Below are 27106 nucleotides of genomic sequence, written 5' to 3' on the forward strand. Positions count from 1 at the left end.
ATATCACAGAGACAGAGGAATTGATGAAATAGGTCTAAAATAGGAAAGGAAGGGTTCAAGAATATAAGAAAAATTGGTCTTGGCCACTATCAATGTGCCAGGAAGGAACAAATGTGTTAAAACATCAGGCTAAACATAGGATGAGACTAATCTCTGGGTTCACCTACATCTACATATGGCTGAGAATGGTCATGAGAGTCGGGACTGTGCTCTACCTTGCTCACCTATATAATATCTCATATAGGTTATTGTAATACATCCCAGCATGTAGCAGACCTAGACCTGGCATACGGTTGGCAATCAATAAATATCTGTTACATGAATGAAGAACAGAATACATCTACAGATTCAAGTAAAACTATATGGAGGATTTTTTAAAAAACAGAGTAAGTCGATTAAGTCACATTTTTTATTCAATATGTGATGATGAAAGAGAGGAATTTCAAAGAGAAAGAACTTCATTGAACCAAAAGCAAGGTCATGCTTACTGCTTGAATAAGGATGTGAATCTAGGTCTGTCTTTAGCATGATTTTATTTATTTATTTATTTGTTTGTTTATTTTGAGATGGAGTCTCGCTCTGTCGCCCAGGCTGGAGTGCAGTGGCACGATCTCGGCTCACTGCAAGCTCCACCTCCCGGGTTCATGCCCCCCTCCTGCCTCAGCCTCCTCAGTAGCTGGGACTACAGGCGCCCACCACACCCAGCTAATTTTTTGTATTTTTAATAGAGACGGGGTTTCACCATGTTAGCCAGGATGGTCTTGATCTCCTGACCTCGTGATACGCCTGCCTCAGCCTCCCAAAGTGCTGGGATTACAGGCGTGAGCCACCATGCCCGGCCTTTAGCATGACTTATTAAAGAAAAAAACAAGTAGTCTGAGTGGTTGGAATTTACAGTTCCTACAAAGCTTGGAAAGAAAGGAAATAAACCTGAACATAAACGCAAGAAACAAGAACAACATTTTGGTGGGCTTTAAATTCAATGGAAAGTCACTGCAAACATCTAAGGAAAGAAGTTAAAATCTGAATGTTCACATTAAATGAACGTTTTAATAAAAGTATGAATGGTAGACTGAAGAGGGCGGGGAAAACAATATTAAAATAACCTATATAAGATACTAGAACATAAACTAGAAGTAGTATAAATAATAAAATGGAATATATACTCATTCATTTACCCTACTCTGTCAATTAACAGGTTCAGCATTGGAGATAAAACAGGTGAAAAAGCATAGTCCCTGCCCTCAGTAGCATATATTCTGATGGAGAAAACAAAGAAGAAAACAAACAAGATAGTTACAGGCTGTGGAAAATCCTAGACAGAAATACAGCGTGCTGTGAGGGAAAAATAAGGAGAAGAACAAGCCTATAATTCTATTTTGGACATGTTAAACACGAGATGCCTATGAGATATCCAAATAGTGACGTCAAACAGGCAATGGGTAATCAAGAGAAGCATTCAAGAGCCATTACTGGCAGAAATATAAATCTGGGACTTACCAGCATATAAATAATATTTAAAGCCATGAGCACAGATAAGAATACCTTTAAAAATATTACTATAATTACTGCAAATAAAGCAGCAGCTACACCTAAATGGTGACTTATTCTGTCCCAGACATTGTTCTACTTATTGACATATAAAGTCTTATTGCCATTTAAAGTCTCAAAACAATTCAGATGAGGAAAATGAGGCACAAAGACTTGCCCAATGTCATTCAGCGAATTTCAGAGCTGGGAATCAAACCCAAGCAGTCTGGCTCCAGAGTATGTACTTTTATTAACTTCATTACACTACCTATGTCAAGCAGAGACTAAAAGAAAAGCCAAAACCTAAACCATGAGGCATTCCAACATACACAGATAGGGAAGAAACATAAAAGGTGAGGAGTAAGTGGCCTAAAAGGAAGGATAGTGATTGACTGGGGTCATACACCAGTAAAAACCCTCAGGATTTAGGTATGAAAGCAAAAGAAAGAAATCATAAACTATTAAAATTGATAGGGATAGTGGCAATCATTTTGTGGATGAGAAAATGTACCTTTGGAGTAAAACAATCATAGAAGTGTTGTTAGTTACTGGTGGTTGCAGACTGGAACGCATGTCTCCTGATTACCAGTTCAGTGCTCTTTCTACAACTTCTAATCTACATTAGCAAAGTTAGCTTTCGGAATGATTTGAGAAACATTAATAAGGATGAGAGTGGCAAAGACACTGACAGTAATTTGAGTGTTTATGATGACACAGGTACTAAACACTTTAAATACGTCAGAATTTCATTCTCACAACCCTTATGAGTTACTACTTTATCATCATCCCCATTTTATAAAGGATAAACCTGAGGCCTAGAAAAATTAATAACTTCCCCAAGGTCATGCTTACTGCTGGAATAAAGATCTGAATACAAGTCTGTCTTCAGGATTCTCTTGGCTAATATATAATACTGCTTTCCTAAGAGTAACACTGTTAATCAAGATGAAAGAAAGAAAGAGAGAAAGAGAGGAAGAGAGAGAGGGAGGAAAGGAGGGATAGAGGGCAGGGGAGGGTGTAAGAGTTTTTTTAAACTGTATCTGGGCAAAGGTGGGTATACTTATAAGACATCCATGTAGAGACAGTATTAAAGATGGATGATTCTTGGTCACTCCATGCACAATCATCCATTAATAAAATTTAGAGTAACCAGTACTCCTTGTATCTAATAATGTATAAGGCATAAAGAACATACCATTTCAATGTTTCCTACATGATTTACTGGTAACTGGAAAACATTCACAATTAAAATATGAGCAACCAAGATAAAAGAACCTTGCAACTGCATTATAATCTAGCTGCCTAAAATTATATAAACGACAGAAAAGCAGATGTCCAAAGATAGGGAAAGTTGTTAGGAATTTATTTTGTTAATATCTACCCAATCGATGGAGAAAAAAGCAGAGAGGTACCCACTACTGTGAATGAGAAATAATTCACTAAGTTCATCAAGAATCTGGATATAAATAACCCTCACGTAAAATCATCCTTTAGCTGCTCTTATTATGATTGATTTTGGAGTCACTAGTAAGCTGATTTTTTATCCGATTTCCAAGGTGCTTTGGTAATCAAAAAGGGTCTTTTTGGTGGTAGATACGAGCATTTTCACCACTAAAAAGGAATGTCTTCCACAGTAAATTAGTAAATCAACATTTACATGTATATAAACCAATCTCCTGTGAGGAGGATTAATCGGTTCCTTAGCATTAATCAATTCTGAGAGAGCTGATTAAAAAAAAAAGAGTAATTTGTGAAACCACAAAATTGAGAACCAGTTTCTTAACCTTCCTAAGCCCATTGCCTACTTGTGAAACTTGAAGTGATCCAGTCCATCTCCACCTGCAAGTCTCTTTTTAATTCAACAATCCCTCTTAAAGCTGCCAGGACATTGTTATGGAAGTGCTTTTATCACTGCCCTATGTTAGACAGTATTTGGCACTTAAAAGAACGTCCTAAAATATTTGCTGAATAAATGACCTCCAAATAGATTTATGCCACCGACCTGCTGCCTTTTTCAACTCTGGAAACTAAGTGATTCAAAGAGTGCTGTTTGACATAGCAAATTTATTAAGAAATATGTTTCTAAGAAATAAACATTTCCCAAGTGTATAAATGGAACTCATTTTCTTTTTTTTTTTTTTTTTTTTTTTTTTTTTTTGGTTTTTGAGACGGAGTCTCACTCTGTCACCCAGGCTGGAGTGCAGTGGCAGTGGCGTGATCTCTGCTCACTACAAGCTCCGCCTCCCGGGTTCACGCCATTATCCTGCCTCAGCCTCCCAAGTAGCTGGGACTATAGGCGCCCGCCACCATGCCTGGCTAATTTTTTGTACTTTTAGTAGAGAAGCGGTTATACCGTGTTAGTCAGGATAGTCTCCATCTCCTGACCTCGCAATCTGCCTGCCTTGGCCTCCCAAAGTGCTGGGATTACAGGCGTGAGCCACCGCACCCGGCCAAGTCACTTATTTTAACAAGTGTAATCTAAGTCCACCCACTAGCTTTAGAGATTTGCAATCTCTAAAGACACGTCATTTATTCCTGAACACACATCTGCCTCCCATGAGCCAGGGAAAGCCAGAGTGCCAGTACACAGACCAAACAGTACTCCATTTTCTTTTCTGTTTTTTGTTTTTGTTTTTGTTTCTTGAGACGAAGTCTCGCTCTATTGCCCTGGCTGGAGTGCAGTGGCAGGATCTCGGCTCACTGCAACCTCCGCCTCCCAGGTTCAAGTGATTCTCTTGCCTCAGCCTCCTGAGTAGCTGGGATAACAGGCGCGCACCAGCATGCCCGGCTAATTTTTGTATTTTTAGTAGAGACAGGGATTTCACCATGTTGGTCAGGCTGGTCTCGAACTCCTGACCTCCTGATCCACCCGCCTCGGCCTCCCAAAGTGCTGGGATTACAGCCCTGAGCCACCGCGCCCGTTCTGCATTTTCAAAGTATTACACAAGTGACATTTAGAACAAAACATCCCAAAGTTAATCTCTTGCCTGCATCTTTCAAACTCTGCTAACCACAGACATTAAACTCATAATAATAATCATAACATTAAATGATTACATTGTACTACAGGTCACCACATAAATTTTTTCATGTAATCCAAACAACTCTATGATATAGATACTTATCATTCCCACTTGACAGATGAGGAAAGCAAAGCCTGGAAAGGCTAACTTGCCTAAAGTCACAGAGCTGGTTAAGTGGAAGAGCCTAGAAGACTGAGCTCTTAACCACCAGGCTACACTTTGGTATCCAGTTTAACTAAGTCAGTTCAACTGATTCAATTATACGCTGGGTTTTAATTATCAATAGTTTCCACTTAAAAATAACCCCTTGCAATTACAATTTTCACATGAATTTAAAAGTACTTCCTTATTACAAATATCTAAGATCTGCATTAATAGGAAATAACCTTTAAAAAAAAATCAAAGGAAGAGAGGATGCTTTTTAAAAAAAAGCAGCAGGAAGGATGCATCGTACAAATGCATTTTGCTTCGAAACAACAGAAATAAAATTTCTCATTCTAGATTTTCCTTTTCCCAGCTAAGTCCATTTCCTTACCGAGAATTTCCTTGGATGTCCTAGTTCACGAACCTTAACTATTAAACACATCTAAGGCCCTTCTCTTTGATATTCTTTTATGTTTTTCAGAATGAACCCTACAAAAGAGTCTATTTTAAATTATTTGGTTTCAGATAAAGCGCCAAAGTACAGGCTCAAAAGAGTGGCTACAAGGTACACCTCCACTTGGGAAGTATAGATGTCAGATCCTAGCAGGGAAGCAGTGGAGTTTCCTTACTCTCTCCTTCCCAGAGCCCTACTAGGTCCCTAAATCCTACTCGACACCTTTGTTAGCTGCTTGTCTCCAGGAGTCTTTCTCCAAATCCCCCCACAGCGGGCATCTCAAAACAAAGACCCCAGGAACCTGTCACTCACACCCCTATTCTCAGTCCCCTTCCTGAAGCCCCAACTGTCCCGTTAGAAGACAAGAGAAGGTTCTCGCCTCTCCTGAACAAAAAGTGAAGATGAAAGAGAAAAGTACTAGGGAAAAACTTTGGCCCAGCCACACCAAGCCCGGGGGGGAGAATGCTGAAAAGTACGGCTGGTGGGACGGGGTTGGGAACTGCGCTCCCCAAGTGGGCCAGAGGAAACGGAACAGCACTCACGAGGCCATCTATCTGCACTTGCTTCACGGCTGAATCTCCGGAGCCGCCTTTGCCTTTGCCTTTCCCTGCTGCGCCGGTGGTGGAGCTGGAAGAGGTGGCAGTAGAGCCGGTGCCTTCCTTGCGGGACGCCATCTTTCCGGACAGACAGGAAGAAAGAGAAACGTGAGTTACCGGAAGCGGAAGTACAAGTCTCGCGTGACGTCACTCGCAGGCCGGCGTTCGAGGGGCGGAGATGGAAGGAGAAGCCACTATTGGGCCCCGCCTCCCTCCTCTTTTCCAGTTTTACCTTATTTCCAGGCGTTATCCTTTGTGCATGCCTACTGTACATTTTCGACCTCTTTCCAATGGAATGATCTAAGATGAAAGTAAACTTTTTAAATGTTTAATCATTCACCATTAGGCAAACGGTCATAATAGCATTACAGTTTACATTATTTCTGTAGTGTTTCTTATGTAAAAATGCTTTCATTTCTGATCTCGCAATGAAGTGCTGTACTAACTTGCATTATGCATATTAGAAAACTGAGGAGTGTTTTGTCCGACATTATTCTGTTAATTAGCGGTGAGCCAGTATTGCCCAACTTGTTTTACGTAATTTTAGATAGCTACTTGTAACCACTTACATTACACAGAAATTAATACATGGAAACTTTTATCAGAATTACCAGAAATAGTAGCCTTCTGCTATTAGTTTCATGTAGAGATTTACATGAGTAAAGTACAAAGAAGTTATTTTAGGTACTGTTGAAGGATGATGCAGAACATACTTTCTAAAAATCACGCTGATTTATGACACATTACTCTGAAATACACATCTCAAGTCCTTAAAAGAATATGTGACAACTGTAAGAAGCCATTTTAGATAAGTAATTTAAAACATTCTTTTCTACTTCCAAATGACTTTTTTCCTATCCCTTGTTTTTGAAATGTTTATTCATTCAATCAATATATATACAGAACTGATGAAACAGTTAAATCAATAAACGGCATATCCTGCCCTGAAGTTTTTTGTTGTTTTGTCATTGGGATCTGGTGTTATATTTCAATCTGGGAGAAGAAATAATTACATGTTACAAATTCTTAACACTACAAAATGAAAAGTTAATATCCTCTCATTTCGAGTGTATCTGAAATATTTATCAAAATAGACTACATCCTAGGTCACAGAGAAAGTCCACAAATTTAGAGGTGTTAAAGGTTGATCCACATAGAACTACACTAGAATTTGGTAATAGAACATTCACAAAAAGAAAAAAAAGAAGAAAGAAAATATCTCATGGAAGAACAGACTGGAGGTTTTTGCCTACCACTAGGTAGCTGGAATGATGAGCATTAGAAAACAGCTAGGCTACTTATGAACAATGATACATTTATTTATTGCTTTATCCTACAACATACATAATACAGTTTTGTTTCAGAATTATGATACCAATATCCTCATAACAGTAAAACTGTAAAGTTTAACATTTCTTTGCAATTTTTTTGTCCTTGAAGATATCCAACTAAGTTTTTGCAGCCATGTGTGCTAAACACACTACAATGGGTTATTTTCATCTGTCCTGAGACAATTCATGTGGGTCCTCATTATGAAATAGACTAGATGTAAGAGGTACAAGAAAGACAGAGAGAGACAGAGACAGAGAGACAGAGAATATGAAGAATTTGAATTAAGAAATCAATATGATCACCTTGACAAGAAAGGGCCCAGAAGCAATGACATTTCCTTCACTTGGATTCCTAATTTCATTCGTATCTCACTGGCTACCTCCTTTATTCTCAGTTCCCATTCCTGATTTTTCTACCCCTTTTCAACCTTTAAATATTGAAGAGCACCAAAATTTAGACTTTGAACATCTTCTTTCCCCTATTTTTGCTCCTTTTACGGTGATCTCATCCATTCTCAGGGCTCTCAACATCGCATATATTCTGATTCCCAAATTTATCCCCAGACCTCTCCACTGAACACACTACCATGTTCATCTGCCTATTCAACATCTCCATCTAAATATCCAATAGGCACCTCCCACTTAATCTTTCCAGAACTGAGCTGCAGATACCACCACCCTTATCCCCCAAAATGTTCTTCTCACAGTCTTCCCCAGTCTCGTTTGATGACAGCTCTATTCTTCTAGTTGATAAGGCCAAAACTTTCTCTGTCATCTTTTACTACTCTGTTTTTTTCATGCCCTACCCCTGATCTATCAGAAAATCCTATAGACTCCATCTTCAAAATGTTTTCAGAATCCAGATTTCTGTTTCTGGAAAGATGAAGTAGACCTATTTTTTCTACTTCCTCCTAGTAAGTACAACTAAACGCCTGGACATTATGTATAAAAGAAACATAAGGAGACTGAAAAATGCAGAGAAGAAAGAAGACCGACTAGGGACCTCAGGACCCAAAGTACAACAAGGTGGTGATTTCCCAAGGTTTCTATTTGTCACATATATCCCAGGCTTGGAGCTGACATTCAGTGACCTGAAAACAACAACAGACAAAAACAAAAACAAATTTTTAAAACCTCTAAAAAAATCCTGTTCTCTGCACGCTGTCATTGGAGACCATGTGGGAGCTTGCAATTCCACACTTACCAGACAGCTATGAGGCACCCATGCTATGCCCCAAAGGAATGATGTTAGAGGAAGCCTAGTAGAGAACCAGTATTTCATCACAGCCAAGTGGTTATGAGGTCACCCATCCAATGTGTCAGTGGGGGCAACAGAGAGAGCAGTAATAAGGCTCTCCTAGCCCTTTCATCAAGGAGGTATCAGTGAAGGTCTAGCAGGATCTGGAACTCCCATCCCTCTACCAGTAACAAAGAACCACCTCCCAAGGGAGTCAATGGAGGCCCAGTGTTACTGTACCCTCTCCAGGAAGTGACGAGGAGGGCCTACTCCCCTGCCCTTGTATTGCCAGAACTGTGTCAGTGGAAGTCAGCTAAAACATAAGGTCTCAATAAGATCCAGAGTTCATTAAAAAAAAAAATACCCAAATGTCCAAGTTTCAATTAAAAATCTTTCATCTCCTCAAGAACCAGCATGTACATGCACTAGAAGATTTCAAACTAGATGAAACAAGACAATCAAAAGATGCTGCTGAAATGACAGAGAAGTTAGAATTAGCTGACAAAAATTTTAAAGCAGCCCTCATAAAATGTTTCAATAAACAATTACAAACACACTTGAAACAAATAAAGTCTCAACAAACAAATTCAGCTTATCTAAGATATACAAGATGTAAATAAGGACCAGCAAAGGACATAAATAGACACTTTACAAAAGAAGACACACACGTGGCCAACAAGCATATGAAAAAATGCTCAGTATCACTAATCATTAGGGAAATGCAAATCAAAACCACAATGAAATACCATCTCACACTGGTCAGGATGACTATAATTAAAAAGTCAAAAAATAAAATGTTGGTGAGGTTTCAGAGAAATGGGAACACTTGTACAATGCTGGTAGGAAGGTAAATTAGTTTAAGCTGCTATGGAAAGCAGTCTGGAGATTTCTGAAAGAACTTACAAGAGAACTATCATTTGACCCAGCAATCTTATTATGTATATATGGTCAAAGGAATATAAATCATTCTCCATGAAGACACAATGCATATATCTGTTCATCACAGCATTATTCACAATAGCAAAGACTTAGAATCAACCTGGATGCCCATCAGTGGTGGATGGGATGAAGAAATGTGGTACATATATAGCATGCAATACTGTGCAGCTATACAAGAAATGAGAGCATGACCTTGCAGCAACATGGATGGAGCTAGAGGATGTTTCCTAAGTGAATTAACATAGAAACAGAAAACCAAATACCACATGTTCTCATTTATAAGTGGGAGCTAAACATTGCATACACATGACAAAGTAGAGAACAATAACTGGGGCCTATTTGAGGGTGGAGAATGGGAGGAGAACAAAGACTGAAAAACTACCTATCAGGTATTATACAGATTACCTGGATGACAAAATTATCTGTACACCAAACCTCCACAGCACGCAATTTTCCCATGTAACAAACCTGTGCATGTAACCCTTAAACCTAAAATAAATGTTGGAAAGGAAACGAAAAAAAAAAAAAGAACCAAAATGCAATGCAAATGGAAATTTAGAACCTAAAAAGTACAATAACCAAAACCAAAAGCTAAATGAATGGGCTTAACAGCAGAATCAAAAGGAAAAAAGAAAAAGGTCAGCAAAGTAGAGATAGAATGATAGAAATGACCTAATCTGTACAGCAGCTTAACAGAATGTAAAATGATGCACCATTGTGGAAAACAATATGGCAGTTCCTCAAAAATTAAGCATAGCATTACCAAATGATCCAACATTTCCCTTTCAGGTATACATCCAAAAGAATTGAAAGCAGAAATTCAAACATATTTGTACATCAATGTTTATAACATCATTATTCACAATAGCCAAAAAATGGAAACAATTCACATGTTCATCTACTGATGAATGGATAAACAAAATGTGGTATATACATATGATATGGTTTGGCTGTGTCCCCACCCAAATCTCATCTCGAATTGTAGTTCCCATAATCCCCATGTGTCATGGGAGGGACCCAGTAGGATGTAATTGAATCATGGGGGCAGTTACCCCATGCTGTTCTCATGATAGTGAGTGAGTTCTCATGAGAACTGACGGTTTTATAAGAGGCTTTCCCCTTTTGCTCACCACTTCTCTCTCCTGCCATCATGTGCTTGCTTCCTCTTCCACCATGATTGTAAGTTTCCTGAGGCCTCCCCAGTCATGTCGAACTTCTTTCCTTTATAAATTACGCAGTCTCGGGCAGTTCTTTACAGCAGCCTGAGAACAGACTAATACAACATACAATGGAATATTATACAGCCTTAAAAGGAATTAAATTCTAATGCATGCTACAACATAGATGAACCTTGAATACATTATGCTAATTGAAATAAGTTGGACACAATAGAACAAATGCTGTATTATTTCACTTATGAGATTTCCATAATAGTCAAATTCATCAAGAAAGAAAGTAGAATAGTGTTTACCAGCACCTGGGATGAGGGAGAACTAGGAGTTATTATTTAATGGGTACCAAGTTTCAGTTTGGGATGATGGAAAAGTTCTGGAGATGGATAGTGATAATGTTGAACAACAATGTAAATGTACTTAATGGCACTGAATCGTACACTCAGGGGTTTAAATGTTAACATTTATGCTACATATACTTTTTTTGATTTTTCAAAATTTTACTCTAGTTTCATGACAGATTAAATGTTACATATATCTTACCATAATAAAAAAATAAACTGGTACAAAAAATGAACAGAGCCTTGGGAAACTGTGGAACTGTAAGAAAAAAAAATCAGGCCAGATGCAGTGGCTCACACCTATAATCTCAGCATTTTGGGAGGCTGAGGCAGGTGGATTGCTTGAACTCAGGAGTTTGAGACCAGCCTGGGCAACATGCAAAAAAACATTCCTACCAAAAATACAAAAAATTAGCTAGGTGGTGGTGGCGTGTGCCTATGGTTCCAGCTACTAGGGAGGCTGAGGCAGGAGGATCGCTTGAGCCTGGGAGGCGGAGGTTGCAGTGAACCAAGATCATGCCACTGTACTCCAACCTGGGTGACAAAGTGAGACCCTCTGGGAGGCGGAGGTTGCAGTGAGGCAAGATCATGCCACTGTACTCCAGGATGGGTGACAAAGTGAGACCCTAACTTTAAAAAAGAAAAAAAAAAGAAAAAAAATCAAACAATCCTATCATAGGAATCTCAAAAGGAGAAGAAAAAAAGAACAGGGATAAAAAAGTATTTGAACAAATAATGACTGCAAGCATTCCAAATCGGGCAAAAGTCATAACCTACAAATTCAAGAAGCTTAGCAAACTCCAAAAGGGACACCCCCTAAAGAAATTTACTCCAGTACATATCAAAGTCAAACTTCTGGACACAAAGAAAAAATCTTGACAGCAGAAGAAAGAAGTAACACCTTACTTATACAGGAAAAACAATTAGAATTAAAGTGAGTTTCTCATTAGAAACCACAGAAGTCAGGAGGAAGTTACACATTTTTCAACTGCTGAAAGAAAAAAATGTCAATCGAGAAGCGAATATTCAGCAAAAAATATCCTTTAAGAATAAAAGAGAAATCAAGACATTCTCAGATGAAAAAGCATTGAGAGAATTTGTCACTAGCATTCCTACCCTGGAAGACCTGCTAAAAGAAGTTGTAAAGAAAGGAAAGGACAAGAACACAAAACAAACCAAACGTTTCTTAAAGAAGAAAGAACACAGTATATTAAAACACAGATCATTATAGTAGCCTTTCCTTCTCCTCTGGAGTTTTCTAAATTATTTTTTATGGTTAGAGCAAAAATCATGAGATTGTCCAGCATGGTTCTAAATGTCTGTAGAAGAAACAGTTAAGACAATTACATCTAAATGGACATGTTTAAGGGCCTATATGGCCCTTAAAGTAAGTTTCTTAGTTTCTTCTACATGTCTGCATTGAAATTCAGCTGCTTTCCCTCACTTGGCTAAGAGGTAAAGTTTCTACATGTCACTCATACTGGTAAAATGACAAAGCACTGAACCGTGATAAAGTTTTTAAACGTAATGTAAACCCTAGACAAACCACTGAAAAGCTTTACAAAGAGATACACTTAAAATAACATAAATAAATCAATATATGATTTAAAATGTTCAAATAACCCAGAGGAATGAAGAAAAAGAAAAGAGAGAAGTGAAAACAGAGAGAATGAATAAAAAGTAACTTAAATGGCAATCTTAAGCCCAAATATACTAATAGTTATGTTAATTTTTTTTTTTTTGAGAGTCTCCTTCCGTCACCCAGGCTTGGAGTGCAATGGCGTGATCTTGGCTCACCGCAACCTCCACCTCCTGGGTTCAAGCGGTTCTCTTGCCTCAGCCTCTCAAATAGCTGGGATTTCAGGCACCCACCACCCCACCCAGCTAATTTTTGTATTTTTAGTAGAGACAGGGTTTTGCCATGTTGGCCAGGCTGCTTTCCAACTCCTGACCTCAGGTGATCTGCCCACCTCAGCTTCCCAAAGTGCTGGGATTATAGGCATGAGCCACCACGCCCAGCCAATATAAATGTTTTAAATATACCAATTCAAGGAAAACAATTGAATGAATGAATAAATGGATAAAAACATGATCTATTCGTAGGCTGTCTATAAGAAATTCACTTCAAACATAGTAATATAAGTACAAAGAAAGTAAAACGATGGAAAAAATACACCATGTAACCACTAATCAAAAGAAAGCAGGAGTGGCTATATTAATATCAAATAAGCCAAAATTCAGAGAAAAGAAAATAATCAGAGACAGAAGGAGACAACAAACAATAATTAAATGGTCAATCACAAAGAACACTTGAGAATTCTCAATGTGTATGCCCCCACAGAAATCAGAACTTATGTGAAGAAAAATCTCATAGAGCTGAAAGGAAAAAATGGGCAAATCCATAATTATAGTTGGAGATGTCAACTCCCTCTGTCAACAATGGATAGAACAACTATGGAGAAAATCAATAAGGATATAAGGATCTCAACAATACCATCAACCAACAGGATCGAATCAGTATTTATGGAACCCTCAAAGTACAAAATACACACTTTTTTCGAGTGTCCATGGAACATACAGGTCATATCCTGAACCATAAACAAACCTCAGCAAGCTTAAACCTCACCAAATTTAATGATTTCTGAATTGAAATTATTCATAGTATGTTCTCAAATCACAATATATTTAAACAGGGAATTAAAACATAGGATAACAAAATCTTCTGAGTATTTGGAAACTAAACAACATACTTCTAGTAATATTAATCCACAGGTCAAAGAGTAAGTCTCCAGGAAAATTTTAAAACATATACACAAAACGAACTAGATGAGTATGAAAATATAAAATATTAAAATGTGTGGGGCACAGATACATCAGTGCTGAGAAAGAAGTTTATAGCTACCTGCCCACATTAGAAAAAGGAAATGTGTCAAATCCATCATCTAAGCTCTCTAACATCCTAGACAAATAAGAACAAAATAAACCTGAAGTATGCATAAGAAAGTAAATAACAGATTGTAGAAGAAACTAAATATATTTAATCACTTAAAGATGGTTGGTCACAACCATAAAGTTGTCTTTCTGGCCTCTCGTAAGGAAGTTCAATATTGTGGATATTAATTTCATTGTGGATATTTATTTATTATAAATAATAAATTTATCCTGTATTCACAACAAGATGTTCTTCATTCTCTTTGTCACAGAAACTAATGTTTTTAGCATACTTCTCCACTTGCTGGAAATATTTCTAATTTAGTTACAGGCGAAAAGAGAGAAGCTGATGAGGGCCTTCCAAACTAAGCTGTGGGTGCTGCCCATGTGTGATTACTGCATGAGGACAGGAAGCAGAGGACAGCCTGTCACACCTGAGTGAGCAAATAAAAAATAAACAGTCTAACTAGTTCAGCTTTTGTGGCATAATAACTCTACCCACTAGAAAAACACAGCCCAGTAAAAGTCAGGCTGTGACCATTCCATGCCTCAGAACCACCCAGTATTGGAGCTGCTTTCCCTCACTTGGCTAAGACACTTAAATCGCTTTCAATGGAGTAAAATGGGAGTCAGGACACCAAAGATGAACCCCTAAATGTTGTTAAATGTCATTTTATTACTATAGAGAGCGTTCACTTACAACAGAGAGTATAAATTTGGGGGTTCATCTGGCTTGTTCTATATTCAGATGAGCCAAAAGAAATGTGTGTGTGTGTGTGTGCGTGTGTGTGTGTGTGTGTGTGTGTGTGTGTGTAAGCGCTTGCCGTATCTTACTCTGTTGCACAGGCTGGAGTGCAATGACACGATCTCGGCTCACAGCAGCCTCAACCTCCCCGGGCTCAGGTGATCTTCCCACCTCAGCTTCTCAAATAGCTGGGACTCCAGGCACAGAGCACCATACTTGAATATTTTTTGTATTTTTTGTAGAGAACCAGTTCCTCATTGTTGCTCAGGCTGGCCTCAAACTCCTGGGCTCAAGTGATCCTCCTGCCTTGGTTTCCCAAAGTGCTAGGATTATAGGTGTGAGCCATCATGCTCAGCCTGCCAATTTTAATTATTTTAAACAAGAGGGAAATATATGCTATCATGGATCTGGATGTCTAGAGAAGGGCATACTCCAAGTGAAGCAGCATAAAGACTCCAGTTTCATTACTTGATGACTCTCTGGACTCTGTCTCCTGCCGTGTTTGGGTTCTGACTGCAGACTGGCTACCACTATAATCTCAAGCTCTCAGGAGCAATGGAAACAATACACTTTTTGTTTTGCTTATTTCAAGAAAACTTCTCCCCCAGCCATAGAAAAAAGGTCTTTCTCATTAGCCTTATTGAGATCAATTTAAGTCATTGGCCTCCTTTTGTGTACACATGTGAAACGAGACTATGGGAGGTTATACTTTGAAGAGCTAAGTAATTTGTTCAGTGTTATGAAAGAAACAATAGAGAGTATAAAGTTGGAGCCAATAAAAAGAAAATAGTATTCATTTACACATAAGAATTAGCATGTGGGCATTTTCCATATGTTTGCTAAAATAATAATAATTTTTAAAATGACATTAGACTTTTCATTCCAGTATTTTGATTCATCACTTACCAACTAATATTTAAACAAAGTAATCTTGCAGTAAAAAAAAAAAAAAAAAAGCAATTTGAGAGGATTCTAAGAGTTACTTTTATTTTGTATAATATCATGCAATTAATACTTCATATTGGTGTAATTCAGTTACAAGTACTAGACTTTGAAATAATATTCTACTGAATTATTGAAAACATGTTTAATTTCTTGCCATCAGGAGTTCAGTTTCTGCCCTGAGTCCTCCTGCTGCTTAAAAATATATACAAAACCATGAGTGAAAGAGTTGTCTTCAACATTTTGTTAAATATAAATAGTGATTCTTAGAAAATCCTTTCAAAGCTGTAATCTGACATAATTTCTAATCTTTAAACTTCTTTAAGTAACAGTAATAATATTTGGTTACCTACAGTAATTTTGTAAGGATTCATTAACCTTCTAAAGTGCTTTGGTAGATTAAAATGAAAGACCCATTTAGTGTGAACTTCTCTATCAGTTTCAATAATAATGTAATTAAATTTCAAATGGCAGTTGGCTTTGCATTACACTAAAACTTGTTTGCCATTGGTACTACTTCTTAACTTTTTGCTCTGCTCCAATCGTTTTTATTTTTTAACCATTTAAATTAATGCCATTAAACATTTTGTAGTAAAATGCCAATGGAGAGCACTATTTAAATCTGTTAGAGACAGGCTGGGTGAGGTGGCTCACACCTGTAATCCCAGCACTTTGGGAGGCTGAGGTGGGCAGATCACTTGAGGTCAGGAGTTTGAGACCAACCTGGTCAACATGGTAAAAACCTGTTTCTACTAAAAATACAAAAATCAGCCAGGCGTGGTGGTGGGCACCTGTAATCCCAGCTACTCTGGAGGCTGAGGCAAGAGAATCGCTTGAATCTGGGAGGCAGAGTTTGCAGTGAGCCAAGATTGCACCACTGCACTCCAGCTGGGGCAACAGAGTGAGACTCTGTCTCAAATAAATACATACATACATACATACATATATCTGTTAGAGAAACAGATATATTTCAATTTACCTAACATGGCAGTATTTATTCTAAGTATGATTTCATCCAAATACATTATTACAGAAAGCAAACTTGCTAGTCTAATTTTATAGTGATCTGACAATAGTCATCTGATAACTAATGATGGGCACTTCCTGTTTACTGTCTAGTTTAGAAATATCCTCGAGAAACAGAAATCTCTTGAAATCTTTTTCTAAGACACAGCTTCTCCTTTGTCATTTGACCTGAAAGAAGAGCTCACTGATACTGGCAGGACTGACATACATGAATTCTGCTTGCTTTCATTAATTGACAACCGGGTGACGCTAACATTTCCTTGATGTTCCTTACCCAAGCAGCTGGGGCTCTTCACATTTAACTAACTTTCCTCAACAGGAGATATATCCCACTGACATACCAAATTCAAATCAAATTGTTTATACTTTCAAGAGAAACAAATGTCAAGACAGTTTCTATAGTATGTAAAGAAAGATGTGGTTTATTTAACTTTGAAGACTTTCTCCCTTTTAGAGGAAACGTATAAACTAAGATTCTGAACCTGTTCAAAGGAACAGCAATTGTATTGACTAACAAGAACATCAAGGTTTCATCAAACATATTTGCCCATATAAAATTATCTAATTCTGGCAGGTAGTTTTAACTTCCTCTCTCAGTTAGCATTGAGTTTGGCTACATATAAAATAAACTTATGACAACATTTTTTAGTAAAAAACCAAGGTAGAAGTTTATTTTTCTTCTCACGTAAAAGAAGTCCAGAAGTAGAAAGTCTACATTTGGAAAGACAGTTTCACAGTTGCGAGCGATCCAAGCTCCTCTTATCTGCTCTGCCAGTGTTAAGTGAATGACCTCCATTCTCAAAACCTCATGGTCTAAAATAGGTTGCTGGAGTTAAGTCTATCCCATCCAAATTCCGGGGAGTAGGAAAGAAGGAAATATAAAACACAAAAGTGTCCACTGCCAAGCTAAGTTGACTTCCTTTAAGCCGGCTTCCCAGAATTCCATGCAACACTTACACTTACATATCTTTGGCTAGAACTTAATCCCATGGTTCTACCTAACTGCACAGAATGCTGGGGAATGGGCTAGGTGCTGTGGCTCATGCCTGTAATCCCAGCACTTTGGGAGGCCAAGGTGGGCAGACCACTTGAGGTCAGGAGTTCAAGACAAGCCTGGCCAGCCTGGCCAGCATAGTAAAACCCGGTCCCTACATAAAAACACAAAAATTAGCCAGGCATGGGGGCCCGTACCTGTAATCGCAGCTCCTTGGAAGGCTGAGGCAGGCGAATTGCTCAAACCCAGGGGGTGGAGATTGCAGTAAGCCAAGATTCTGCCACTGCATTCCACCATGGGCGACAGAGTGAGACTCTGTCTCAAAAAGAAAAGAAAAAAAAAAAAAGAAATCTGGGGAATGAATTTGCTTATGTGGGCACATTACACTCCAGAATAAAATCAGGAGTCTATTCCTATAAAGAAGAGAAGAGATATTGGGTGAAAATTCATAGTCTGTGTCATATCTATTATGTTATACTTGGTGATTTTGTGAGAAATGTCACGCAGCCATGAAAAATAATGAATGAGAACTCTGCCAATTGACTTTGGGGAGATGTGTGTAGGGATTTCTACAGGATTGTTAGGTGAGAAAAGCAAATGTATAGAATTGTAAAATACGATTCAATTTTGCATAACAGTATCTCTACATAAATATTAAATTGTATATATATGTATATGATATATCAATATGTGAATACGGTAACATTGCAGAAAGATACATAATAGATCATCAAGGTGTTATCTGGGAAGGGGAGAAGAAATTACTATCTTCGTGTTGTTCCACTTGTTTTAAAAGGCATATGTTATTTTTGTAATTTGAAATACATAAAGTTTTTTGTTATTTTATTTTATTTTAAAGATTGTTTAAAAAGGTGACAGCCTCCATATCTGACCTTCATAACACCTTCTGACATATATGAAATTTCGCAGTAAGGCATTCCATGACAGAGCCTATCCTAGAGGATCTTAACGAAGAACCTCATAGGACCTCAAATACAGAGTGCTTTACCTAAGTTGTCTTAAAATATCTATTTAGCTAAATTATTTATTTAGACAGTATGTTAGATAATGTTAGGAAGAAATTTTTTTTTGAGCTAATGAATGTTAACAAATGTTTATATATATTTAGATATGAATATAAGGCAGAATAATACCACAATAGATATGTTAGCTAAATTGTCTAACAGTTATGAAATTAAACAAAATTATACTAACATTGATGAAATTCAACAAAGTAACCTTTATGAATTATGTTTAATGTTTACCTGTTTAATTCCATTTAGGCCATGAATCTTTCATGAGAAAGTGCTATTTGGGAATTAGTCACACATTTCAAAAATAAATTATTCTCATGTCAACATGGCTTCATCAAAATTTCATGAAGAAAAAAACTTCAAAATCATGTACAACAGCATAATATTATAAAACTATATTTGATCCAGACATAATAAAATGAAGAACATAAAAAATAAAGAAAAATAAATTAATCGCCTACTTACTCCAGCTGAATGTGGATTTCTATTTGGCATGGAAAATGTCCAGTGGACTGACTTGAGAAAAAAGCTAAAAGCTACCAATGCTGTTATGAATTATTGTTCCTTCAGTATAAGGTCAAAAATTTTTCAACGAATATTAAATATTTTAATAATGACATAATTTTCAAAATAAAATTTCAGATTTAAATTTATATTCAAATAGTTCATTCAATAATGGCAGTATTTGTCTTCCACCTTGGTTGTGGCTAAATATTGATTTTCCATTACAGATCATTTGGGATCTAAACAAAAGTGTATTAAGTGAACCAATTAATAAAAATATCTTATTGACTAAACGATGCTTTATTACAAAAAAGGTCCTTTAGGAACACTAATGAGCATAATAATGACTTGGGGAGATTGTAATAATTGCCACTTCCTTGCTGAATAGTACCCCTTTCCCTCAATACTTACTCTGAATCAGAAATGGGCATTTTAAACAAGCACACTAAGAGCTTTTTCTGCATATCTCAGGACCATGTTTTGAGAAACACTGCTATAATAGAAAACTCTATTTTTTTTCTCATTTCGTTTTTTTTTTTAATTTAGTAGAGACAGGGGCTCCCTATGTTGCCCAGGCTGGTTTCAAACTCCTGGGCTCAAGTGATCCTCCTGCCACAGGATCCCAAAGTTCTGCTATTACAGGCATAAGCCACCACACCCGGCCAAAAACTTTGTTTTAAACTTGATAATCGCCATTATAGACCATCTTCATGTTTTCATAATAAAGATAGGGTGCAAACTGGCACTGTCATATACATAGAGCTTGGGGGGACAAAATGTGCTGTAGTTTGGTAAATTAAAAAACAACAACAGAAAACTAAGATAAGACTAAAATCCCTAGTGCTGCACCACATTTTTCTTAGTACAGAAAAGTGGCCAAGGAGCTGGTAGATAAATCCGAGGCTATTTAAGAAAAAATGTTTTAACTGTTTTGCAAGACTCAGGTGGTATCTCGTTTCTCTGTCTGTGGTAGGCGCATAGTTGGAGCAGAGAGTTGGCATACAGGGATAAAAAGAGGATTGAAATTGAAAAGTACTGAGCAATTACACTCAAAGACCATGAATCCAACCCTGCAAAAGTTTTCATGGCTTCCAATTCCTAAATTTATTTTAAGTTTAAATGAAAGCAACCATCTAAGTGATGTGCTGGGACTCAGGTCAGGGCTAACATTATAGATCTTAGTTCCAATTTCATAAACCTATATATTGAAATAAAACCCCAAATGCAAACAATGCATTCAATCACGTTGTAAATCATTTTCTGTGCTGGTCCTTTCAATCTTTAGCCAAAACTAGATCTGGGACAGATTCCAGGCCAGGACAAAAATGCAAAATTCCATACTCCCCATTCTTTGATTATTTTGCCTTGAAGTAGATACTCGACAGTTAGCCATGGGAGAACTTGAAATTTTCTGATTCATTCTCCTCATTAATCAAATTGACCAAGTAATTTTTAAACCTTCATTCAGCTTTGTGCCTTCCTATTACTGGCCCAGTATGTAGTCTTCCTATGTCAGAGACTGTAGCCATAAAAAGAGTCCTTGAAACTCATCTAGACCTATAACCAGTTTGACAGTGAGGAAGTTGAACCCAGCTTTCTTGGGGAGTTGCCCAAGATCAAACGGCTTGGGTTTGTGGCAGAACCAGGACTCAAGGTTAGGAATTCTGACTCTAGGCAAACGAAGCTCTTGAGAGTTCTTCCAAAACACTCCGTGCGAGTGATTTAGGATAGTCCTAAGGCAGGAGGAAATACAAAATGGTGGCACCCTTTGCCCTGACAAATGGTTCATGAGTGACATTAGTTTCTATGGTGGTGTAGCAAGAACATTTGAACTTCAGGCACGAAAACTGGGTTCCAAACACTAACAAACTACGTGCGCTTCGTGAACGAGCTTAATTTCTTTATGGGAAAGCAGCCAGTACAAACCTCCCCACTCATAGCTATCCAATATATCATTTTCTTCTTTCACTTGGGAATTATAAACATTCAAGGGAATAATGTAAGGTAAATCACGCAGGACAGTGTCTGGAACATATTAAGCCTCAATATTATCACTGACTACTACGATACTGCCAGTCTTTCAGAGAAGCTCTTGATACGTGTCTCTGAAACGTAGGTAACACGCTAAATGTATTCTGTGATTTTCTTCTGCCGTAGCCCCAGACTGCGCATGTGCGCCCCCATGCGGAATCGCTCACCCCAGCGATTTTCCCGCGTACGCACAAGTTCCGCCCTAAGGGACCGCCCCTTTAAGCGCGGGCACCGCGGTGGAAGCGCGCGCTAGTCTGGACATGACGTAAGCCAGTGGGCAGGCCCGGAAGACAGGGGCGTTTGCTTCCGGCGCCAAAGGCACTTCATTTCCGGGTGAAACTGGCATTGAGGGTACTGGGTCGTGCGTGAGGCGTTTGCTGATGCTTCCTGGTCCGGTGGCCTTGGTCCCGGTAAGCCAGGCATGAAGATCACAAGGCAGAAACATGCCAAGAAGCATCTTGGCTTCTTCCGCAATAATTTCGGAGTCCGCGAGCCGTACCAGATCCTGCTGGACGGCACCTTCTGTCAGGCGGCGCTGCGGGGCCGCATCCAGCTGCGAGAGCAGCTGCCCCGCTACCTCATGGGTGAGACACAGCTGTGCACCACAAGGTGGGCCCGGGGGGCCGGGGAGGAGGCACAGGGGGTCCGTCGGGTGTTGTAGAGGCGAGGCCCTTGCCCACAGACCTTCATTGCGAGCTCAGGAGGGGCAAAACGCCCCGCCCACGTGGAGTTGACAGTTAAGTGGAGAGGTGAAGGTGGTCCGGCGAATACCTATAATAGAGGCAGACTGGACAGTGCCCTGTGAATATCACGTGTCGTTAGCCTGGTGAATGAGAGCACATTATAGCAGAAAGATCTAACTTCGAATCTTAATCCCAGTCCTACCAGTTCTGTGATTTCGGTCAAGTTATATAGCCTGTCTGAGCCTCGGATTCCTCATTTGTAAAATAGAGGTCATAACTGCTTATAAGATTGCTGTAACCTCAAACGAGTATAGCGTACTAGAGCATTTTTCGGTATCCAAAGTGTACCCCTCTTCAAATGGTTGCCGTCATTTGCATAGCTCTTCTTAGTTTAAACCAAAACTGTTCAGGCCTCACAGTGAATCTTTGAGTTACCATCTTTGATGTCCAAGACAAAAAGTCAGTACTTGAGATTAAGGAATCTGCCCAAGGACATTTGTTTATTCAACTCGCTTTATTAAGTACCCCCTATATATGCCACACACTGCTCCCTCATGGCCGGTAAAGTGCATACGTCAGTCCGCAGTGGATGTGTTTTCACTCGAGGTCTGATGTTTCCCCACTTCACTGAAATGTGGGAACACTTAGGATGGAAGCTTGTGGGGATGAAGATGGGGGAGGAGAGAATTGTGACAGATTTCAGATAACATTTGAGCCCATTCACTTGTTCAATTCTGAGGGGAAGAACTATTTTGAATGACAGAAAAGAATGACACTTCTTGTTGTGGAGACCTCTTCACACAGAATGGAGTTATGAAATGCCTGGGAAAGAGGTTGCAGCACAGAATATATTTGGGAATGAAACTAGGAAGAAGGCAAATTGAGGCTAGACCATGAAGAACTATTAAGAAATTTAGTAGTTTTTTCGTTGTAGAATATTTACTTTTTAAAAAGCAAAAAAAAAAAAAAAAAGAAAATTAAAATGAGTCATAATGCCACTACTCACGAATAATCACTGTTAACATGTGCAGTGTCATCCATCCAGTTCTTTATACACACTCACACAAGCACAAGAATGGACTTTTAAGCCAGACAAGGTGGCTCACACTTGTAATCCCAGCTACACAGGAGGCTGAGACAGGAGGGTTGCCTGAGTCTAGGAGTTTGAGGTGAGCCTGAGCAACATAGGGAAACCCCCATCTCTAACTACAACCATAACAAAGTATGGGCTTTTTCTGTGTATACCGTGTTAATAGTCTCCTTTTCTCACATACCACTACTTAATGAACAGCTTTCTGTATTTGTTCAGAATTTCTCAAGCAGTGTCTCGGCTGGGTTACAGATACCCCCAAAGTTTTGATCCTCTTAGTCTTTAGGGCTAACAAATCCTTCAGTAGTCTTTGCCCCTGAATTGATTGCTTTTGTCTACAAGCAATTTGTCCATATACTCCTGTGTGCCATAGAAATATTAACATTTTAAATACAGTGCTATGATATTAAAAAGATTGAGAAGTGCCACATAAAATTATGTTCTACAGCAATTTTTCTAACAAATTTATTTTAACTCTGGAATTTTTCAGACAACTCAAAAGTAGAATAATATAATGAAACCTCTCTCCAGCTTTTGCAGTTACTAACATGGCCAATCTTATTGAATCCCTCACCTCTCCTTACTGATGGGTTACTTTGGAGCGTATTATTCTATCAGTTCTTTGGCATGTATCTTGAAAAGAGAAAGAAGCCTTTTAAATATCAGGATTCAAACTAAATACATATATTACATTTGATTTCTATGTCGCTTAAGTTTTTTTTAAAAAATTATTTTTGGGTTGGAGTCTCACTTTATTGCCCAGGCTGGAGTGCAGTGGTGCAGTCATGGCTAACTGCAGTCTCCGCCTCCCGAGTTCAAGTGATTCTCCTGCATCAGCCTCCCAAGTAGCTGAGATTACAGATGTGTGACACTATGCCCTACTAATTTTTGTATTTTTTTAGCAGAGACAGAATTTCACCATGTTGGCCAGGCTGGTCTTGAACTCCTGACCGCAGGTGATCCACCCACCTCAGCCCCCCAAAGCGAAGGGATTACAGACCTGAGCCATCACGCCAGGCAGTTTTTAAATATTTTAACAATTTTCCCTCCCTTTACATGTTGCAATTTATGTTTTTAAGAAATCGGGTCATTCATTTTTCAGTGGAATATATTCCTTAGCCACTAGTAGTTAGGTCTCTACAGAGGTAGAAGGTTTGAAGATACGTGGAGTTAACTGATGAGGTAGAACAGGAGAATGTCATCAGGCCTGGGTTTTATTTTAGAAAAGGTAACTGCAGTGATGTGAAGGGTAAATAGGAGAGACAGGAGAGCAAAGGCATGAATTGCGGTTGTTCAATCAAGAAGTAAGGGGAGCCTAAACCTGGGAGAGGAAAGGCAGGAACCCAAGGGTTCTCCAAAGAACCGTTACTGAGATAGATAGGTCGAGCAACTGATGGCATAGGAGTATGGGTGAAGAAGGGCAGGAAGGTCAAATGTGATTTCTGATTTCTGTCTAGGGTGTCTGGGAAAATAATAATTTCAAAGAGATAGCAAGTCTTGGAGGATAAATATGGATGCAGGAAAGTGGTTTGATCTTAGACATGGTGAATTTGAAGAGTTGATGGCGGGATATCCACAGGCTGGCAGTACTCAAAATAGAGGTCAAGTCTAATGACTAAAGCGGCAAAATCTTAAAACAGAAAGATGATAAAGGAGATGAGGCGAGAAAGAATCTGGCAAAGGCTGGCTAGGGTCGAGGAACTCATATGACTGAATGTTTTTTTAAAAACAACTTGATGACGTGAGAAGTTTTACTGTTCTGAATTGAAAATATTTTGAAAGTGTACCAATTTGTACTTGAAGCAGAAGCTTATTACACTGTGGTTGGGACAAGGGAGCTGTTGTCAAACTACAAGTCTCGGTACCACTTACTAGTTACTTGAACTTTGGCATGTGACTTGAAATCTCAGAATGAGGTGCTCTAAAATAAGGATAATTTCAAGGTAAGTGACCTAACTTCATAGGGTTATTTTGAGATTAAGCAAGAATTTATGTGAAGAGCAATTTGCATGCTGCATGGAACATAATAAGTGCTCAGTAAATTTTAACTGTTGTTCTTCCTACTTGGTAAATGCATTTTTCAAGTCATCTTTTAAAGTAAATGGTTACCAGGTGACAAATTTAGATTGTAACAGCATAGTTTTATTTTAACAAAAAATTGACTATTGTTTTTTACACTTTATGTAAACAACTGAAATGTATCTGCTGTAATTTTTCTTTTCAGGTGTGTGTTAAAAGAGTTAGAAACGTTGGGAAACGACTTATATGGGGCAAAATTGATTGCACAAAAATGCCAAGTTCGAAATTGTCCTCATTTCAAGAATGCAGTGAGCGGATCAGAATGTCTGCTTTCCATGGTTGAAGAGGGAAATCCTCATCATTATTTTGTGGCAACACAGGTGATACTACTTTTAAAACCACAGGCAATTTTAACCATTTCTATTTATACTTCATATGCAGCTATTTATAATCAGAAAAAAGTTAGAGTGATTAGACTTTTAAAAATACAGGCTTCTAAGTTAATTTGCAGTCAGTAAAAGCAATTGTCGTTTGATAATTTGAGGAAAACTTTAAGCATGTGATATTCTTTTTAGTAGTGGAAGGTTGGTTTTTTGTTGTTGTTGTTGTTGTTTTTAATGTTTCATTGGTTTTGCTTTTTTTGTTTGCTTGTTTCTTGAGACTTGAGGGTCTCACTATGTTGCCTAGGCTGGTCTCGAACCCCTGGGCTAAAGTGATCCTTCCACCTCAGCTCCTGAGTACCTGGGATTACAGGCATTTGCCATCATGCTGGACACAGGCAGAAGTTTCTTTTTTTAAAACGAGAAATTGTTGACATGAGATGTGATGATTTGTTGTAGGGTTCTTGAAGGGAAGATAAGTAGAGCAAAGTTCCTATATTCTGTTAATGTTTGTTCATGTTCCTGGATTTCATACTGTTTCTCAAAGTCATGTTTCATACTGCTTAAGACTGTACCAACAGTATGGAATACTTCAGGCTTTTAAAGAAAAACATTCCCATCTTCTTGAAGGCAGGAGAAGAGAGACTTTCGGGGGTGATATTAAGTTCACATACATACAGATTTGATTATCAGAATTATAAAATTACACAGAGGCAGAGCTGAATTTAGAATCTGAGTAGCTAATTACTACGCACTTTCTTTTCCTTTAACCTCTTCAAGCATTCTTGACCCTTTCCAAAGAATATCTTAGAGTGGAAACAGGAGAAACCCACTTAACACATTTACCTTTGCATTAGGTTGTAATTTGTGGCTCTAGAGTATCAGTAAATCCAATTTACACAGCTGCTACTAACACTGTGCTCAGTTTTTATGTTTTTCTTCCTTTATCATAAAATATACCCCCATTACTCAGATGAATAAGTGAAGCTTACTCATTTGAAAAATAAAATCTGTGATCTCTTTTATTTTTAATACAGTTCTTGAAAACCTATTTCAGGTACCTTAATTGACATTTGAACTAAATAATTCTGTTTTCTTTTAAATAGGATCAGAATTTGTCTATGAAAGTAAAGAAGGAGCCTGGAGTTCCTCTCATGTTTATTATTCAGAACACTATGGTTTTGGACAAACCTTCTCCCAAAACAATTGCCTTTGTAAAAGCGGTGGAGTCAGGTCAGCTTGTCTCAGTGCATGAGAAAGAAAGTATCAAACATCTCAAAGAGGAACAGGGTTTAGTAAAAAACCCTGAACAGAGAAGAAGAAAAAAGCACAAGAAAATAAGTGGTCCCAATCCTCTTAGCTGTTTGAAGAAAAAGAAAAAGGCACCGGACACACAGTCATCTGCTTCTGAAAAGAAAAGAAAAAGAAAAAGAATTCGGAACAGATCTAACTCAAAAGTACTTTCTGAGAAGCAGAATGCAGAAGGAGAATGAATGCTTTGGATACTTTTAAGGACAGTCAAGTGTGAAAATGAATTTTTTACAACTAGAAGTATTTGTTTTTTTGTTTTTTGTTTTTTTGTGTTTTTTTGAGACGGAGTCTGGCTCTGTCGCCCAGGCTGGAGTGCAGTGGCCGGATCTCAGCTCACTGCAAGCTCCGCCTCCCGGGTTTACACCATTCTCATGCCTCAGCCTTCCGGGTAGCTGGGACTACAGGCGCCCGCCACCTCGCCCGGCTAGTTTTTTCTATTTTTTAGTAGAGACGGGGTTTCACCATGTTAGCCAGGATGGTCTCGATCTCCTGACCTCGTGATCCGCCCGTCTCGGCCTCCCAAAGTGCTGGGATTACAGGCTTGAGCCACCGCGCCCGGCTAGAAGTATTTGTATAAGAAGGCCAAACTTATTTTTGTACATGAACCCATACGTTTTAGCTAAAATTAAATATAAAATAAAAACATTGG

The 27106-nt window shown here is 38.4% G+C and overlaps 2 protein-coding genes across 2 annotated transcripts in view; one reads left to right on the plus strand and one right to left on the minus strand.

The window, feature by feature from the left end:
- Positions 1 to 21048, minus strand: part of EIF3H (eukaryotic translation initiation factor 3 subunit H) — a 124055-nt gene extending 103007 nt beyond the window's left edge. Inside the window, exons 1-3 of the mRNA XM_010386879.2 lie at positions 20308 to 21048; positions 5980 to 6047; positions 5694 to 5825 (exon numbers count right to left, since the gene is read on the minus strand). Of these exons, the coding sequence (XP_010385181.1) occupies positions 5694 to 5825; positions 5980 to 6021 (174 nt within the window). The 5' untranslated portion in view covers positions 6022 to 6047; positions 20308 to 21048. The remainder of the gene's footprint in view (positions 1 to 5693; positions 5826 to 5979; positions 6048 to 20307) is intronic.
- A 247-nt stretch (positions 21049 to 21295) lies between these two features.
- On the plus strand, positions 21296 to 26697 carry UTP23 (UTP23 small subunit processome component). Its single transcript, XM_010386878.2, has 3 exons — positions 21296 to 21583; positions 24972 to 25146; positions 26253 to 26697. Exons 1-3 carry the CDS (start codon positions 21396 to 21398, stop codon positions 26637 to 26639), a joined length of 750 nt encoding a protein of 249 aa, XP_010385180.1. The 5' UTR covers positions 21296 to 21395; the 3' UTR covers positions 26640 to 26697.
- The last annotated feature ends 409 nt before the right edge of the window (positions 26698 to 27106 follow it).

The sequence above is a fragment of the Rhinopithecus roxellana genome, chromosome 9 (genome assembly GCF_007565055.1).
Source record: "Rhinopithecus roxellana isolate Shanxi Qingling chromosome 9, ASM756505v1, whole genome shotgun sequence".
In the NCBI taxonomy this organism is placed as follows: domain Eukaryota; kingdom Metazoa; phylum Chordata; class Mammalia; order Primates; family Cercopithecidae; genus Rhinopithecus; species Rhinopithecus roxellana.